We start from the raw sequence: 17960 nt of genomic DNA on the forward strand, positions 1-17960 counted from the left end.
AAATTTCAACTTTTCTTAATTCTCTTTCAAATGTTTTAGTTTAAACTAAAAGAACTGATGTTTATATTCATCTAAATCACATAAGATGGTTTTCATTGTTAATGAAGCAGCAATTTGGTGACGTTTGGTGAACTTCCGGTAGAAATTTCATGTTAAATTCAAGAAAAATGTCGTCTTATAATTTGCAAAAAGTGAGAAGGAGGGTGTTATAGAATTAGTAAAATTGAGAAGGAAATGGTGAATGTGTCAAAGCGACAACCACTTGACCATAGAGCAGACAACAACTGAAGGCAGCCAATGGGTCTTCTATGTAGCGAGAATTCCAGCACCCGTAGGTGTCCTTCAGCTGGTCCCTAAAAATATGCATACTAGTACAGTGATAATGGACGTTATACTAAACTCTGAATTATACAAAAGAAACTTAAATTAAAAATCATACAAGACTAACAAAGGCCAGAGGCTCCTGACTTGGGACAGGCGCAAAATTGCGGCGGGGTTAAACATGTACTTATTTCTTTGGAGACTATTAAAATTCAATTGATATGGTGAACACTATTATTTCAATATTATATTTGAATGAAGATAGACATACACTTCGATAAATCAATAGTCTAAATAACAATTCAAAGATGAGCTCTTAAAGATTTAAACTTATTGAGACATCAGATGACCGAAGACCAGGTAGTTCTTCCTCAAATGTTGAAGAGGTTGACTGGACTTAAGTTCATTTAAATGTTTTGGAGTTTAATGTGACATCCATTTACAGTGAATTAGTACACAATTTTGTATAGGGACCAGCTGGGGACCACATCCCGTTGCAGGAATTTCGTGCTTCATAGAACATCCATTGGTTGCATTCGTCTATTGTGTGCTCTGTGGTTAGTTTGTTGTCTCTTTGATATATTCCACATTTCCATTCTTATTGTCAAATGTATAATTTGTCAAAATATGAAAGACGAATAGCTGAAATGCCCTACACAGTGTATCAATATTGGTGCCAGATATGTTACTTTGGAAGGAAATCTCGTTAAATGCATAGAACTTCCATGTTTGCGGTATCCGACACAATATGATTGCAGAGGTCTTTCACGTTCTACGTACAACAACAATGGCACATGGCACCAGACCAGCCATCTAAACACAGAGCTAAAGAGAGCTAAAATAAGACATGAAAAGGATACAGATGATATGTAAAAAAGGCAATCGGAGCTGGAAACTCACCCGCACCAACTTACCATGAAAAATAGCAATGGAAGAATGTGAATGGTACTTTCGTTGTTCGTATAAACCAGATGAAAACTTCCACGAAGAAACAACAATTAATGTTGATATCCCTGTTCGTCAATGTTTACAAAAGCTTCAGTTCACAACTATATTAGAGAATCTCAGTGCTGGTGACCTCATTGCACAAGAAACGAAATATAATGTCTAATGTATTGCTTATCTTTATCTGCAGGCATCAAAAGCCTCTAGTGAAGATGAGACTCAATAAGGAAGAGACGTACGAATAAGCCATTGAATCGCATTAGCTGACATAATCAGCTACATTGAAGATTGCATATCCGAAGAAGATTGAGCACCAGTATTCAAGTTGTCAGGTTTTTTCTTAGCGAATAAGGAATCTAGATGTTGACATAGAAGATAGAGTTCATGGTTCAAGGCAAAAGAATAGACTTCTTACATTTTACAATTATGGGTTTTTTGCCTGTGAGAGAGATTTCACATGTTTGACTTGGATGGAGATTCGTCTCAATGGCACTCATACAACAGCTTCTTATATCTAATATTTGCTTATTTACCTGATATTTAGGAAATAAAAACAAGTACAAAAGAATTAACTTGCTTTCAAAGATGACAAAGAACCCTCTTTTCAGAAAGCAGGTGATGATGACTTTGACTCAAACTAAATGCAGATTTATTAAGCATTAACAATAATTTGCAGCGACATGTTTATTGTTTTATATGGGTTTGACAGTCGTTTTCCAGTGAACTGTGAGGAGAATTCTGTTCCAAGATCTCTTGTACCTCTCGTTAGTATGTTGTTGTATTGACAAGATATAACAACCGACTCTTATTCGCAGTAAACATTAACGTTTGCTTAAATGTTAATATTCAACAGCTACAAACGAATCCTTAACTCTCCAAGATCCTCCATCATGCATCTAAAGAAACCCCTAACATATGCACCTAGAAATAATGGTTCACTGTCTGACAGAACACATGAAATAAACATGATGTTAAGTCAGATGGAGGCACTATTAACAGAAAACCCACTAGCCCTGCGAAGATAGATAGTAGCTTTACAAGAAATGGCAAGACTTGCTAAAGAGTTTGAGAAGAGGGGCGAAATATACCACAGGGACAGTCATATATCGATTTTTTATAAAGAAGACACAACTGATCATAAACAGAAACTAAGAGCTCAAATATCGTTTATCAATGATGTAGCTTCTGTAGTAGAAGAGATAGGAAATCAATTTCTTGAAGACAGCAGTGGACTGCTCGTTTTGTTTACCAATTGAAGATATAGCTCCCTCAGGAGTTGTTAATACTATCGTCGTTCGTTGAATAGAAATAGTTGGACAGTACCAGTAAAATAGTGTATCTAAGAGAAAACTTGACCGAGCTCTTTAAAGAGGAAAATCACATCTATCTACCATAATTCAGTTTGGTTGATTTACTTTAATAAGAAGCCTTTAGACGCTGTTAAACCAGGTTTAATCTACCATTTCTACATTTGAAAATGCCTGTACCAAGTCAGGAATATGACAGTTGTCATCCTTTCGTTTTTGATGTGCTTTGTCATTTGATTTTGCCATGTTATTAGGGACTCTCCGATTTGAATTTCCTCTGATTTCAGTATTTTTGTTATTTTACTTTTTAGAACCATTGAAAATCTGTAACTATTGTAGACTATATAAAGATTGACGGCACAAAGAGAAGTTGTCAAAGGCAAACTTGCTAACCACAAAACTGATAGAGCTCCTCACGTGTAGATAAAAACCGAACAGAGCTCATTCCTTTTCTGTCAAATAAACTGATGGATGAATACATTTTCGGGAAGAGAATCATTGCTACAGTTGGTACCGATGTATAAGTACTTGTTGTGTCCTGATTTCATGCAACAAGTGCAGCTGATATTTATGGGTTGCTTTAGGACTGGAAAACACTCCAGACACCTTTCAATTCATGAGCTTGCTAACTTTTTAGAACAAGAAAAAAACATATGCATTGCCTGTTTTCCATGCATTCACTGGATTCGACAAAGTGGTATCGATCGCTGGTTAAGGTGAAAAAAGAGCATGAGATACATGGATGGTATTGAATGGTGTTACAAGAGCATTCACCGTTATGAGAGACCAGGGTTGCGTCCAATATCGTATCAGCTACGGAGTGCTACGTAGATGTTTGTCTACTGAATGAATGCTAGTCTAGCTGCTATCAATATCCATGTAGCAGCTAGGCTAGCTACATGATCAATAGCCATAAATCTACGTAGCTCTATGTAACTGCTACGATATTGGACGCAACCCAGGTGAGTACTTTGAATGTCGACACCGCTTTTACGCAATTAATCGAACGATTCGTTATGCTGATGTATATTCGAACAATATCAGAGAACGACAATGATGTTCAAGCTTATTTTTGACAACATTGCTTTTTTTTTTATAAAACATTTATTTTGTCGCAAAATTACGTTTTCTTGTGATATTTTCTACAGGAAATGACGAATTTCGGAATAAAATACACCGAGGAGTTCAAAGAAATGATACAATATGTCAAACCATGAATATATAAAAATAATATAGTCTTTACACCAAACTTAGGCACCAGATGTTCGATTTGAATAACCATTAATCAGTTATCAAATGCATGTCCGCCATTTTGATGATAAAACCGGAAGTGGATAAAATCAAGCTTGCCTCCATATCTAATTTTGTTTAGAATGGTCCAAACTATGTTTCTACCAAATTTTATGCTTTTAACACAAAGTGCACAATTATTGACCTATCTGCTGGACTACAGCTACACAATTTGTTTATAATTATTAAATAAACTGCAATAAGAGAAGAGCAACACTTACAGTCAAGTCTCAATAAAACATATTTTAATATGTTGTTTTTCAAAATTATAACCATTTTGATTATATGAATACCTGAAAACTTGTATTTAAAAGACTATCTAACAGCCTGAATGCATAAAATTACCTTGTATCATATTTATCTGTTCCAGGATCAAACTTGTAAGTCGGAGGAAATGTTATTTGACCTTCTAAAAAGTCTACAAATATCAGATCTTCTTCCATACATTCCAGTAGCTAAAAAAATATAAATTTATTCATATCAATATATCTTTATTACAGTGAAACTTCAAACCTGCTACTAAAAATACCTTCATATTCAAGATTTTTTCTCTCTAGATTAAAGACCCCTAGGTGGACTTCCACTGTTTTCTGCTCATTGGTCAACTGTCGGGTTGTTGTCTCTTTGACACATTCTCCCTTGTTTCCATTCTCAACTTTATAAATGTAAGTGTAAGGAAATATTTGATATGTACTGATAGTTCTGGAACTTTATATCAAATATCAATGATCCTTCACAAGTTGTTCCAATCAAACTGACTTCAGTATGACAAGAATGTGTCCATAGTACATAAATATCCCAAACACACTATCAGTTTCTATTTTCAGTGGACCATGAAAGTTCTAATTTGGCATTAATAATTGGACAGACAAACAGAATGATGAACTGAAGCACAGCCCAAAAATCATAATGCCCATAAATGGGGCATAAAAATGGGACATAAACCTTAACAATTGTTGATACTGCCACCAACAGACAAAATGGGACCTAAACCTTAACAATTGTTGATACTGCCACCAACAGACAAACAACACCTATATCTTTCCTTCCAAGACTTACGTCTCTGGGGACTCACAAAAACCTTCAGTAAAAATCAAAAATATATTTTTAAACAGCATATCATTTTTATTTACTCATTTGTTGAAACTAGACCTCTAAAAAATCAATTATGTCTAAATTCAATAAAACACAGAATGTAAGTTTTTCAAATTTGTTTTTAAATAGCTGCAGACTTTAATTCACTGAGAATGCTGATTAACTGTAAAGAAATAAGGCCAGGATTTTTTAATTTGTTGGTTTACGGATCCGCCGACCCGATTTTGCCGATTCCTAGAATAAAAATAAAATTGACTTTTCATGCTTTTTTATTCCCGCCGACCCAAACAAATACATTATCCCTGAAAAATAATTAAATTCTTCTTTTTTTATGACATGAAATGCATGAATTACTAACAAAATTGATAACACTCTCTGTTGTGAAAAAATAAAACTTCCAGTTTACGTTTCTAAAAATAGGCAAGTCAATTATAACTGACCTTGAAATGTTGTTTACGCAAATAATTTTGCAGAACGAAATCTGTGTTTAAAACCCATTACACAATAAGTTCATTTCCCTTATTTGTCATCAGTCTGTAAGATGCATAATCTCATAGAAATAGACTTGTCCAAATGTGGACAGGTGGAAAGCACCTTCGAAGTAAAAGTTCTGGATATCAACAAGTCATTTAGAATTTTCTTGTTCTTGGATAATAAAAAAAAAATGTCGTCCATTTGGATTAAAAACGGAAATGCATGACACTAGATTAACCCGATATTCTCGTTTTTTCTGTGGACGAGTCTATTACGTTTTTGACACGTGTGTTGAAACTTATTTTCGTACGACGTTTTTTACATTTTTTTCTTTATCAGTTTTAATTTTTGGAGATCATTACTCACCAAGTTTTCTGGAATTGATTAAGAGCGACGCGAATTTGTTTTTCTTGTTTGTGAAAAGACGATTTAATTTCGTCTTTGTCTGTGAACACCCCCCTTTTTTACGGCAAATCATTAGACAATGTCATGCGATATTTATGACAACTGAGCAAGAATATTTCATCGAAATAAAAATTTGAAATGATGACAAAATAGCATAAAAACATTTTGTTAGAAATGTGAAATGTATATTTATTTTGCTGCTTTTTTTCTGTCTTGAAAAATATTATTTTTCCGACCGACCGACCCGACTTTTTCATGGGAAAAATCAGTAAACCAACAAATTAAAAAACAGTGGCCTAACTGCATGCATTTATTATTGTGATTTTGTCATTTAAGACTTAAACTCCATTCTAATATTTGCCATATTGAAAATATCCTGTTTAATTATTATAAGAATTTCAAAATGTGAGTGTAAATTATAACGATTATAACACTGTTGCATTTTTCGCAATAATAAAAATCACAATAATTTCTGAATTTACTGTAACTTATAACTACTGTATAATAACCTGATCATACTCCATTAATGCTTTATAGTCCCCATATCTGATGGCTCTTTCTACATAAGTACTTGTCACTTTCTCTAGTCTAAAGTTAAGGTCTCCCATAAAAAATGTGTAGCTGAAAAAAATAAATTAAATGTTATTGTTTAATATAGAAGTTAAGATTAGTAGAGAGACAGATAATACCTTTATTTTCAACTTTCATGCAGGTGTCTGAAAATATTAATAATTATAGAAATATTTGGGAGAAATAAGATGCATATGTTAATTTAACTTGCTCATATATAATTATCTTTTGTAGATATAACCCCACAGATGTATTTTCTCTGCGCGGTTGAAGCATAATAAATATAAGGAAAAAATTCAGCTAAAACTAGTGCTAGAGGATTTAAAAATGAGATGTGAGTTTTTGCTCTCAAAATGCAATAAGGTTCTGTTTACATAGATTATTGTGTATTATAACATGCATCTGACAGGTTAAGGTGTCAAAAACATGTGAAAGGTTTCACCAAATTATAAAGTCCATGACTGTTAAGTTTAAGGGGTTCCTTTTTCTAACAAAATAACAGATACAACAAACATGACAGAGTTTACACAAACCGACTTACTCATGGTCTAGAATATGGTCCACATCTTTGTCCCTGAATTTCTGTGTCCTCAAAATGGTATGAAAATCCTTAAAATTATAAATCATATTACAATAAAATCATCATGAGAAGCACTAGCCTATTTACATAGCAATGTTGTTCTGTACTTATTGGTAATGATCAGTGAAACAGATTTTGACCGAAAGGAAAACATCTTATTCTAAGTTATCTTTGAATAAGCCTTTTCAAGTATTTTAAAGCTAGAGATGACTCCACTTCTGTCAGAGTTAATTGATGAGAATTGGATAAAATAAAAAAAATTGAACAAAGATACCAAGCTGTTTATAAATTAAAACTTTTGCTACTTTTAAAAGTTATTACAGACTTTGAACATACAGCTGATAATTTCTCTTCAATTTTAGAAGAGAAATACTATCCTGTCATAATGTAGTCAGAATTAAGCTTCATAATTTTGTTGTAGAAATTAATACATAGATTACTAAAATTCAAAATAGCAATGATATATAAATTGATTATGAATTTTGGCATATTTTTCAAAGATACAAATAAAAGGAGACTGTAAAATACATTCTTAATTCACTTTTACTAGTACCTATTATACCTCTATTCTTTCCCGTACATTATCCATATGTGCTGCCAGATGAGCGTTGACAATGATCAGATTTACACCATTGACATCAAACCTTACACTCACTGCACCTTTGTTTCCCTACAAATAAAGAAATAAATGTGTAGTAATACATTGTACACATCCTGCACATATTATACACTTGTACAATTTATAAAATGTACATCATCTGAGCAACCATTTTTTTTACCCACTTGAAGATCAAATCTAGAATGGAAATGGGGAATATGTAAAAGAGACAACAACCCGACAAAAGATCAGACAACAGCTGAAGACCACCAATGGGTTTTCAAAGCAGTAAAAAAATCCTGCACCAGGAGGTGATCCTCAGCTGACCCCTAAATAAAATTTTGTACTAGTTCAGTGAAAATTTATTTAATTGATTTCGCACATGTTTATGTGTTCAATCTTAATTGAAACAATGGAGATGGATATCCTATAAAACCATGATTATTTTATTTTTGATACATGATCATTTTTCTTAACTGACACTGTTTATAGAGCAACACTGTATCAATATTAAATCCATTTACAATCAAGTGCATTCCTAACATGAACCTATATATGTACCTACCCACCATCCACCCATGCCTGCCCTCGATATTTCTGATTCTATATGTGTGAAGCTCAGTATGTCTTCCCTCTTCACAAAGACTACCAGCAAAATAGCTTGCATCCTTACAGATTTCAACTGCAAAAAAAAATATAAGTATATATTAATGTCTTCAGTTGGGAAAGGTTTGTTCCGTTCATAAATAGTCAGGATGCCTTCAAATCAATAAAATTGTTAAATGTCAAATATCAAAAAGACTGATTAACTCTAGGAAGAATATGTATTAAATGAGAAACTTATGATCACAAATCATTTTCATTATATTATACTATATACACATGTACAGCTACTTTTGCATAGATTCTATTTTTGTACTTAAAATCTTTGGTACTGGAAATGTACTTTTAATATTCAGTACTGTTTTGTTTCTTTAAAATTATTGTAATATTTAGGTACCTGTATTTTACAGTACTTAATTTGTACTTGAAATTTAGGTACTACAGATTTTTAGTTGCTTCCGTTACATTTTCAGCATTTTGAATGTTTTTCTATTTCAAATCATGATTTTCAAACATGGAATATCGTATTATTTCTGTACCAAAATATTTAGTACAAATCAATTACTGTAAAATACAAGTACCTAAATATTACAACTATTATAAACATGAGAAAGTAGAGAAATAGTGCTAAATATTAAATTTCCAGTACTACATATTTTTAGTACAGAAATAGCACATATGCAAAAGTAGCTGTGTATGTAACATAAACTTGATTTTGATTTTCATCAAGTACTCAACTGTTAGTCATAACATCTTTCAATAGATAACTTTTGTTTTGTTTATTGGTAAATTGGTTATTCATTACAGTAGTTGCTGTTGCATTTTCAAATGTGCAAACATCATAAATTTACTTCACTGATGTTGCCATGTTTGAGGTGTACTTGCATAAAGTCATTGACAAATCAGCCAAATTATAACATGTTGTGTTGACCTCTAAACTACAATGTTTATACTAGATTCGTGAATCTGTATTTGCCATTTCTATTTCAAAACTCCTATTACTGTCAAAAAGGATACACGAATTCTAAGTTACCAAAGTCAATACTGTAACAGTAAAGATAGTAAATTTGGCAAGTATATGTTCTCATAATTTGTATCAAAACATTTAAATTAGGTTGACAAGTCACTTTAAGAAAGTATAAACATACATTTCATTTTGTTTACTAAATTATGAGATACTGCTATAAGACTTTCATTAAAATATCCAAAATCACAGAGAATTTCTGTAAGATATTATGTCATGTTCCTGTAAACATGGTAAATGTACCCAGAAATCTTGAGCCTGAAATATCACATATTAGATAGAATTTATGTGAGATTTTAGGTCCAGTCAATGTAAACTTACCCTGAAATATCCCCTATCAGAGAGAATTTCTGTGAGATGCTTTGTCCAGTCATTGTAAACATGGTCATCACCACCGGTCATTTCTTGTAACCTAAATTAAAGAGGAGGGTCATACAGGATAAAGAAAAGATAGACACTTGCTGTTTTTGATGTTATTTTGTGTTTAAAATAGTTCCTCTTGTGTAGTTGTTCCGATTGCAAATATTTTTTCAACTATCACTAGTTATACTAGTAGTAAAGTATATATAGTCATGAGTATATGAAATACTTGTCTCTTGAACATATATATATATATATGTATAAACATGTACCTAAAAATATTTATAATTGCAAAAATAAATTACTAAACAATTGAATTGAAAGAATAATTAATGGCACAAAAGAAAATGTCTTTGTGAAAAAAAAGTTTGGCATTAACTATAATCTATTAGCTTCTGTGATTCAAGAATCACTGATGTGTCTAGTATACAAAATTGTAAGCTCTTTTTATGTACTTCATTCACGATATTCTAAAGCTTTTAAATTCAAATAGAAATAACTAATACTTACCATGCTTACATGTAATTTCTCTTACATTTTTATACAGATAAATTGGAACAGAGATAACGGTTTTAAATTTGCAATTATATTAATACCTGTAACTTTTTACATGTTATATTTTGCATGGATGGCATGGTGTCTCATTGGCACTTATACCACATCTTCATATTTCTATCAGTCTATTATTTCACTGATAAATAACAGCATACAACGTAAGTGAAACTTTTTATGTGTTTACAGGCTTTGATAATGTTGCTTTTATAAGCTTAATTTGTTTGTTCTATCAAACCTTTGGTTGATGTTGGATAATGTTGAAAAACAATGTACCTACAGAGAAATGTAAAGTTCCAAAATCAAAAGGATCAAAAGGGGGGTTAGATGTGCAAATGAACAATTTATACATACAAGACAGTCATAACAGAGGTTAAGGTTTTGTACTCGAAGAGACAAATATTTAAAGATATAAAATACTCTTATATGTACTGATAAGGTTTTGTGGAGTTATATATACATGTATCACGTAAGCATGGATAAATCTCAGCTATAGTTTGCTTTACTCTTTAACAAATTTACCCAACAGCATAAATATTTGGCAATGGCTCCTTGTCCAATTTTAAGAGTTCTGTGAAATCTGTGGGTGCATTTCTGTCGCCAACATTCCAGGTCACCATATACAACCTGCATGAAAATGTCAATGTAAATTATCTTAATACATTACTCAACTCCATGTTCATGATGTACAGCTTGCATGAAAATATCATTCTCTAGCTATGTTCATCTGCTTGATATAGAAGTGAGTGTAGAATCTATATCCAAATGTATATGGATGATTCTGTTCTACTTAGTATTGGTTGATAAAAAATAGTTTAGATGGCATATGGCAATGAGATATTAAAATCGGTAAATTTTAATGGATCAGAATTTCCGGAACGTTTGATTTACATTAACCGGAAATTCTGGTCTTTCAAATTTTACCATATTTTAAATTTTATATTCACTGGAAGTGTCGCTTTGTTGGTAATCATATGGTATAAATTTGGGGAAATCATTTCCAAACAAAATAAATATTTCCCTTCTTGAAATGGAATTGTGTCTTATTTAATCCTTTCTGTTGGATATTTCTGGAAATATTTAACATCAATAAGCACAAAAAAGGTAGGACTTTGTAACTACGTAAAAATTTCTAACCAGCAATGAAAATTTCTTGTCAAAATTAGGAGTCAAATTTCCCCCAAAAATTTGCTCTCAATCTCAAGACATAAAAATAGCTTCAGCATTATGACTTCATAGGACATTGTAGGAAGGCGTCCCAGAAAAAAATTAAAATAGGCTTGCCAGACATCATAATTATTTGGACTACAGGTGGCCCTAAACATGCTAAAGTAAAAATGTGATAAAATATATATGCTTTCATTTACTATAAGGGTCCCACAAACTTTATACAACCCAATCCATAGAAACAGTTTTAATACAACAGACATATATATGTAAAACAAGCCAATATTATATCAACAGAATATATAATATTACAATTACAAAATATATTTAAAGGGGGTCTAATTGGGGGGTTCCGATCCAGGATCCCGCTAACTGTTTTGTCAGATTCTCGTATCCCGCTTACACTATCATGACTATGTAGGTAAGCAGTTCACATTTTTTTGTCATTTCCCAGGTCCTGCTATACCCCATTTCCTGTTTTCATGACACAATAATTTGGGTACACGACAACTCGTACTTTCGGCAAGTCGTACTCAACCAACTCGTACCCTATTTTTACCAACTCGTAACCATGTTTTATTTGATATTATTTATCAAGTTTATATGCATAGTTATTGTAACTTTCTTTCGTATATCATTATATAGCAAAATACAAATAAAAAAACAACTTTCATTGTTAATAAAATTCAATCATAATTGTTTTAAATAAGCTTATAAAATGCTAATCGTTATAATCATTAGTATTCCTTAGAATTGATTGTTTGAAATTGTTTGCACGGCAATTTATTTGATATGCACATTATAATAATTATGAGTACACAATATGCTAATCAGTGGTCATTAGTGGATAACATACCTACAAAAATAGAATGGATTTGTTAAAAGTAGAATAAACAGAGAGAAGTAAATGAAAACAAAAAATCGGTATAAGTGCGGCACTATGAACATCAAAGGCCGTTGAGTTATACTTAAACAATCACCATTCTCACCGAAAAGAAAATGCATGGCTTAAACGTTGTAAAAACCAAGCTTAGAGAAAAAATATATAAACTATGGTGAAATGTATGATCATCTTCAATTGCAATCATGGTTCGTTCACGTAATCACGTTGTAATGTATGCAAGAAGACTGTTACGATTCGACCAGATGCTCTTCAATGTGACACATGTGACAACTGGCAGCATCGTCTATGTGAAACTGGTAAGTTGATTTATGTTTTACTTGTTTGTAGAAATTAAGCCCACTACCTTAAACATTCTTTAACCATCGGAATTGTGCCGTGTATTTGCAAATAAACAAGGGCCCTTTCCTAAATGTTATCATATCTTTTATCTTTTTAAAATTGAAGTATAATTGTAATTTTATATAAATCCTTTTATGTAGTCAAATATATAACAGAAAAAAGTATTATGTTGTGTTCCACATGTTCCATGCAGACTTTCGATATATAAATTGTGTATCTCAATAATATTTTTCCCAAATCCTGTTATTGGGTCCATGTTTGGGGCCAATAAGAGTATATATTTCAAAAAGCTGTATTTGTAGGACCCTTATTACTATTAATATTAATAGCAACAAAGCCTTGTAAAAATGTCTTACAATGTGTGTGTAAATATTAGTGATACTAGTGTTTTTTTTAATAAGCCTCTCGTAATTCTTCTAAATATTGGCTTAATTTTTATTTTAACTTTTATAATAATTGAGGTCAATACGTATATAAATGATAGTAGTATTGTGATAACATATACATTTTAAAATATAGTGCAAACGTACATGCAGAAAGATTAGATCAGGTGTGAAGTTGTTTTGATAACGGTTAATTAATGGCACGCTTCGTGTGTGAATAAGGGCCGATTAACTGGTAATCAACATACTTCAGGTGTGAAACAATGATCAATTAATCACTGGCACGCGAACTGCAATAAATAATTTGTTTATTAAGGTTTATATTTAAAGGCTGTGGATTTTCTTTAAAAATCTTGATTTATTTGCCACAAAGTCCTCTTTTTCTATTCAATTCAATGGCACAGTAAGTAAGCATAGAATTGTTAGTAAAATTGAATTATGGAATAAAATTATAAAAAATTAAACCAATACATTTTATTTCTTACAGGCATTTCTAAAGAGTTGTATAATCAGCTAGTACAACAGGAAGAAGAGATAGACTTCTATTTATAGTATCTAATAAAAAATATATAAATCTTTTGCAATTTGCTTTATACATGCATGTGCTTTATGGTTTCAAAACTATTAGAAATGCATTCATTATATACATAAAATATACGAAATAAGACATATAAAAAAGAAGATCCCGTATGATTGCTTATGAGACAACTCTTCACTAGAGACCAAAATGACACAGAAATGAACAACTAAAGATAATCGTACAGTCTTCAACCATGAGCAAAACCCACCCATACCTCATAGTCAGCTATAATGACCAGTAAAACAATTCAAACGGAAAACGAACTGACTGCCATACTTATATAAAAAAAGAACAAAAAACAAAGTGTTAACACATCAACAAACAACGTGTTTATCGCAATATTCAGTAAAAAATCTCTTCAAATATTCTAAGGATCGAGCACACCTTGACACTTGAGGATTTTTTTTTCAGATACAAATCCTGTCAGTAGATAAATCAGTAGGTAAATAATAAAATATGAAGCATTATAATGTTAAAAATATTTTCTACTAACACGAAAAAACTAAGACATGTTCAACGCAATGTTCAGTAAAAAAATATCCTTTTCATATTCTATAGATATACCTCAGGGTGCACTGGGATACTTCAGGGAGTTAAAATATACATATCTACGGATATAAACGTAGAAAACTTATATTATAATGCTAAAAAATATTGGGTACGACTTAGTAGAAGTATGAGTTGGTAGAAGTACGAGTTGCCGAAAGTACGAGTTGACATGTATCCCTATGATCCCAATAATTTGACTTTCACATGTCATGCTTACAAATAATCAGCAATCCCGTGTCACGCTTAGACCCAAATGAGACCCACTTTAAATACACTTTATATTGTGGGACCCTCCATTTTTTAAACAGTAGCATTTGGACCCCTAAAGTAAAGGAAGGCCGATTTGTTTCAAAGGATCACATGTATGAGATTTTATAATTATTTTGAATATAGTGGCATACTGATCTGCTGATGTTGTGATGTTCTTTGGTGGTGAAACTGTTCGACATACGGAAGTATGGTTACCCTACAAAGGGTGTAAAGATCCAGAGAAGAAGAAGATGTATAAGGAAATGTGTATTGGATGTACCTGAACGTTTTTGTCTTGGTTTTTATTTTTTGTGCAGACATTTTACAATAAATGGATGATGTATCTCATGTAAAGACGTGTATTATTCTGTTGATCCTTCTCATCATGACCAGTTGAACAGGAAGAGTTTTTTTAAACACTAAAACTGTTTTACAATCAAGTCTTCAGGTCATTTTCAGACACCTGTTGTGGTTTACGTCACAAAATCTGTGTTCAGGGGAAAGAACTCCACTTCCTTATTTTGACAAGACACTTTCGCGGGAAATTTACATTTCTGTGGTAGGGCAAATGATTTTATTGTGTATCCCCTAACAGTAGCTATTGCTGTTTAACTGTCATTCAATGTGACATTTCTCTTATCCACAAGATGTCAAGCTTAAATTTTAATACAATGTCTGTTTACAGTGTCGACTCGACCTGTCAGTGTCCACTGGCAGACCTATTTGGAAAATCACCGCGATTTTTGTAAAATATTCGGTGTTTTTTGGCCAATCTCCGCGGAACGGATAATAAATAGAGGTTCATCGTAGATTTTCCGTTTTACAGAATATTTTGCGGTTCTCCGGAGATTTTCCGTGTCTCAGGGAATTATCCGTTTGTCCGATAAAACGGGTGTGTATTGAGTCATTGATAGAACCAGTGATGCGTGAGCGACGGTTATTAAAAGGTCGGTTGTATAATCCGTTATGCGTGAGCGACGTTCAATCATTAATTGATCGTTGTATTATCCGTTAAGTGTGAGGGACGGTTGTATTGAGGTACAGATTGTAATATATGTAGAAGTTTACAGAACTATCATTAATCGATTGAGATATACGGAATTTTCAAAAATTTATCACATAATGTTTCTGTAAATTTAGAGAGAAACAGATTATATATTTCTCGGGGTTAAAGGTTTACTTTTATGATTGAAAAATACATGTGTATGTCTGAGGCAGAAGATCATTTAAACTTCATTGGCAAATAGGAATTTTTAAAACGATCTTGATCACCTGCTGATCCATTAATCTTTCAGAATGAAATGCACATTTATACCTCTTGGGGTTGAAGGCATATATTAGCAACATTAACAATATGCTACGATGAGATAATGACAAGTTGCGAATTTTAGTCCGAATGTGTATATATATGAGCATATGGACATACATTCATCTTTATAATTAATCAGTTCATCTGTCATTTGTTTTATTAAATTACTTTTCAATTGTGGTATAAATACAATTTTATCATTGTGTAAGACGATTTGAGAATAATGCTTTCATCGTAAATACTTCCGAAATTATAATTGATTTAAGAACCGTTTATTGGAACAAAAATAAAATGAACGGCCTATAGGAAGTTCTAACCTTAGTTGATATCAGGGGTCAATTGGTATAGCAGTATGTAACGTAATACAACGATCGTCGATGCATAATGTGCATATGTAAGTATATAGTATGCATGCAACTGGATTTCGACAACTCGTGGGTTGTCTTTTAGACAAAGAAGTTCCATTTTAAAGATATGAAAGTACGTCAATGCACGTCTTGTAAACTAATCTGTTACTTTTTGAAATATAAATAAGTTATATTTAAAAGATTGGATGGTTATTTCACACGTATTAAAGTTCTTCTGTCATCATTACTGTTTTTCAATTATTTTTTGAGAGTTCGATCTTAAAACTAAGTTCGTCCTGACATTTATGGAATATTTGCCACTGGAAGTTAAACAACCAACAATCAATCATCTTATTACAAAATTTAAAATATGCCTGAGCGATAATATTCTTTTAAATTTTAATGTGAAAGACAGTTTCTCCTTTTATAAGAAGACACTTCCAGGTCTAATTTTAAGTGTATCTACATTCCGGGACTGAGATTTATTTACTATACTAGCAAAAAAAAAAGAAAAGAAAAGAAATGATGATACGTTTTTTTTTTAATAATTAAATAATTAACGTTAAAAATATATGTAATTAACTTGATCTAAAACTTGACCTCGCTCATGATAGAGAATGTTAAAAATCAATTGTGTCGACTGCACGGGATTTTCCAACGGCGGGAAACACCCTGTAACTATAAACACAGGTGATGTTATATACTGACCGATTGTGGAATGTCAATTCAGGGTTAAAGTGATGTGTAATGATTGACATTATTGTGCGCTTGGAAGTTGAGGCTCTAGTAGGTTCATTTCAATTGATAATCGAAAATCTAAATTCATTTTTTTTTCAAATCAACGATGAAGTTTTGGATATTATAGAAGGGATTTTTTTAAAGACAACGGAGGTACCTTAAAAGTCTATAGGAAAAAATACAAATAAAATAATATAAAACAATTTCGAAGGTCACAACTTGTATCTTATAAATCAATGATAAAGCGACTTCATCAGTATTAACAGTTATAAGATTGCAATCAGATGACTTTTAATTTTGTTTGTGTTTCAGGACTGGGAGTGTATAAGATTACCTTATATTACATTGTATTTACAAATGTTTGTTTATATTGCTTGACCCTTATGGGTGTAATTTTGAAATAAAGATTAAAAATATATACTTAGGATGTTCCATTCTCAGCATTGTTTCTTGTCTGTCTGTTCGTTTGTTCGTTCGTCCGTCTGTCCCGCGTCAGGTTGAAGTTTTTGGTCGAGGTAGTGTTTGATGAAGTTGATATTCAATCAATTTTAAACTTAGTACACATGTTCACAATGATATGATCTTTCTAAATTTAATGCCAAATTAGAATTACCTCATTCCGTCAGTCCACTCAGGGACTTTCTAGTCCCTGGTCTGTTAAACATAGAAAATGATAGTGCGGATTGGGCATCCGTGTATACTAGTGACACATTCTTTTTTTTAATTTATTAAACTTGTTCTCAGTGGCAGATCCAGATTTTTTTATAGATAAGGAGAGGGGAGACTAACTGATAATGTCATGAGAGGACCAGCTCCAATCATTCTCAAGTGATTCCCTACATAATCAATATTTATTTTTCAACAAAAGGGGCGGACACCGTGTCATTCCCCCTTTATAGCCGACTGAGAAACTCAAAGGGCTGTTTAGGCAGTCAATGTCGTCAAAAACTTCTATGTGTTGTATAGCCAGTCATTGTGTCAGTGTAAAACTTCCATGTATATCAATCAATCAAATCAAGACTATTAAAAACTCCTATCAACGCCATTCCCCACTAAATCCGGCTCTGGTTCTATTAATTTCATTACTTCTTCAGCATACTAGTATCGGTAGCATGTGAGTATGGTAGCACTCCGTAGATAGGTCTGTAGTTTTGCATGTATGACACTAACAGTTGGCCTAACGTATTAGAAGGCCAGGGTTGGAAGATCATTCAACATTCTGTGGCTCAATTGCAACTATATTTTCTGTGAAGTGCTACCTAAGCCGTGGC

The 17960-nt window shown here is 32.2% G+C and overlaps 2 protein-coding genes across 2 annotated transcripts in view; one reads left to right on the forward strand and one right to left on the reverse strand.

Annotated features, from left to right (window-relative positions):
- LOC134728244 (inositol polyphosphate 5-phosphatase K-like) overlaps window positions 1–14767 on the reverse strand; it is a 31997-nt gene extending 17230 nt beyond the window's left edge. The window contains exons 1-8 of the mRNA XM_063592783.1: window positions 14576–14767; window positions 10647–10751; window positions 9534–9624; window positions 8151–8267; window positions 7550–7657; window positions 6949–7016; window positions 6347–6458; window positions 4209–4318 (exon numbers count right to left, since the gene is read on the reverse strand). Coding sequence (XP_063448853.1) covers window positions 4209–4318; window positions 6347–6458; window positions 6949–7016; window positions 7550–7657; window positions 8151–8267; window positions 9534–9624; window positions 10647–10751; window positions 14576–14616 — 752 coding nt within the window. The 5' untranslated portion in view covers window positions 14617–14767. The remainder of the gene's footprint in view (window positions 1–4208; window positions 4319–6346; window positions 6459–6948; window positions 7017–7549; window positions 7658–8150; window positions 8268–9533; window positions 9625–10646; window positions 10752–14575) is intronic.
- Window positions 14750–17960, forward strand: part of LOC134728245 (RPA-interacting protein B-like) — a 40932-nt gene continuing 37721 nt past the window's right edge. The window contains exon 1 of the mRNA XM_063592784.1: window positions 14750–14854. The gene's annotated coding sequence lies outside the window, so the exon portion shown is untranslated. The remainder of the gene's footprint in view (window positions 14855–17960) is intronic.

The sequence above is a fragment of the Mytilus trossulus genome, chromosome 8 (genome assembly GCF_036588685.1).
Source record: "Mytilus trossulus isolate FHL-02 chromosome 8, PNRI_Mtr1.1.1.hap1, whole genome shotgun sequence".
NCBI classification, from domain to species: Eukaryota; Metazoa; Mollusca; class Bivalvia; order Mytilida; family Mytilidae; genus Mytilus; species Mytilus trossulus.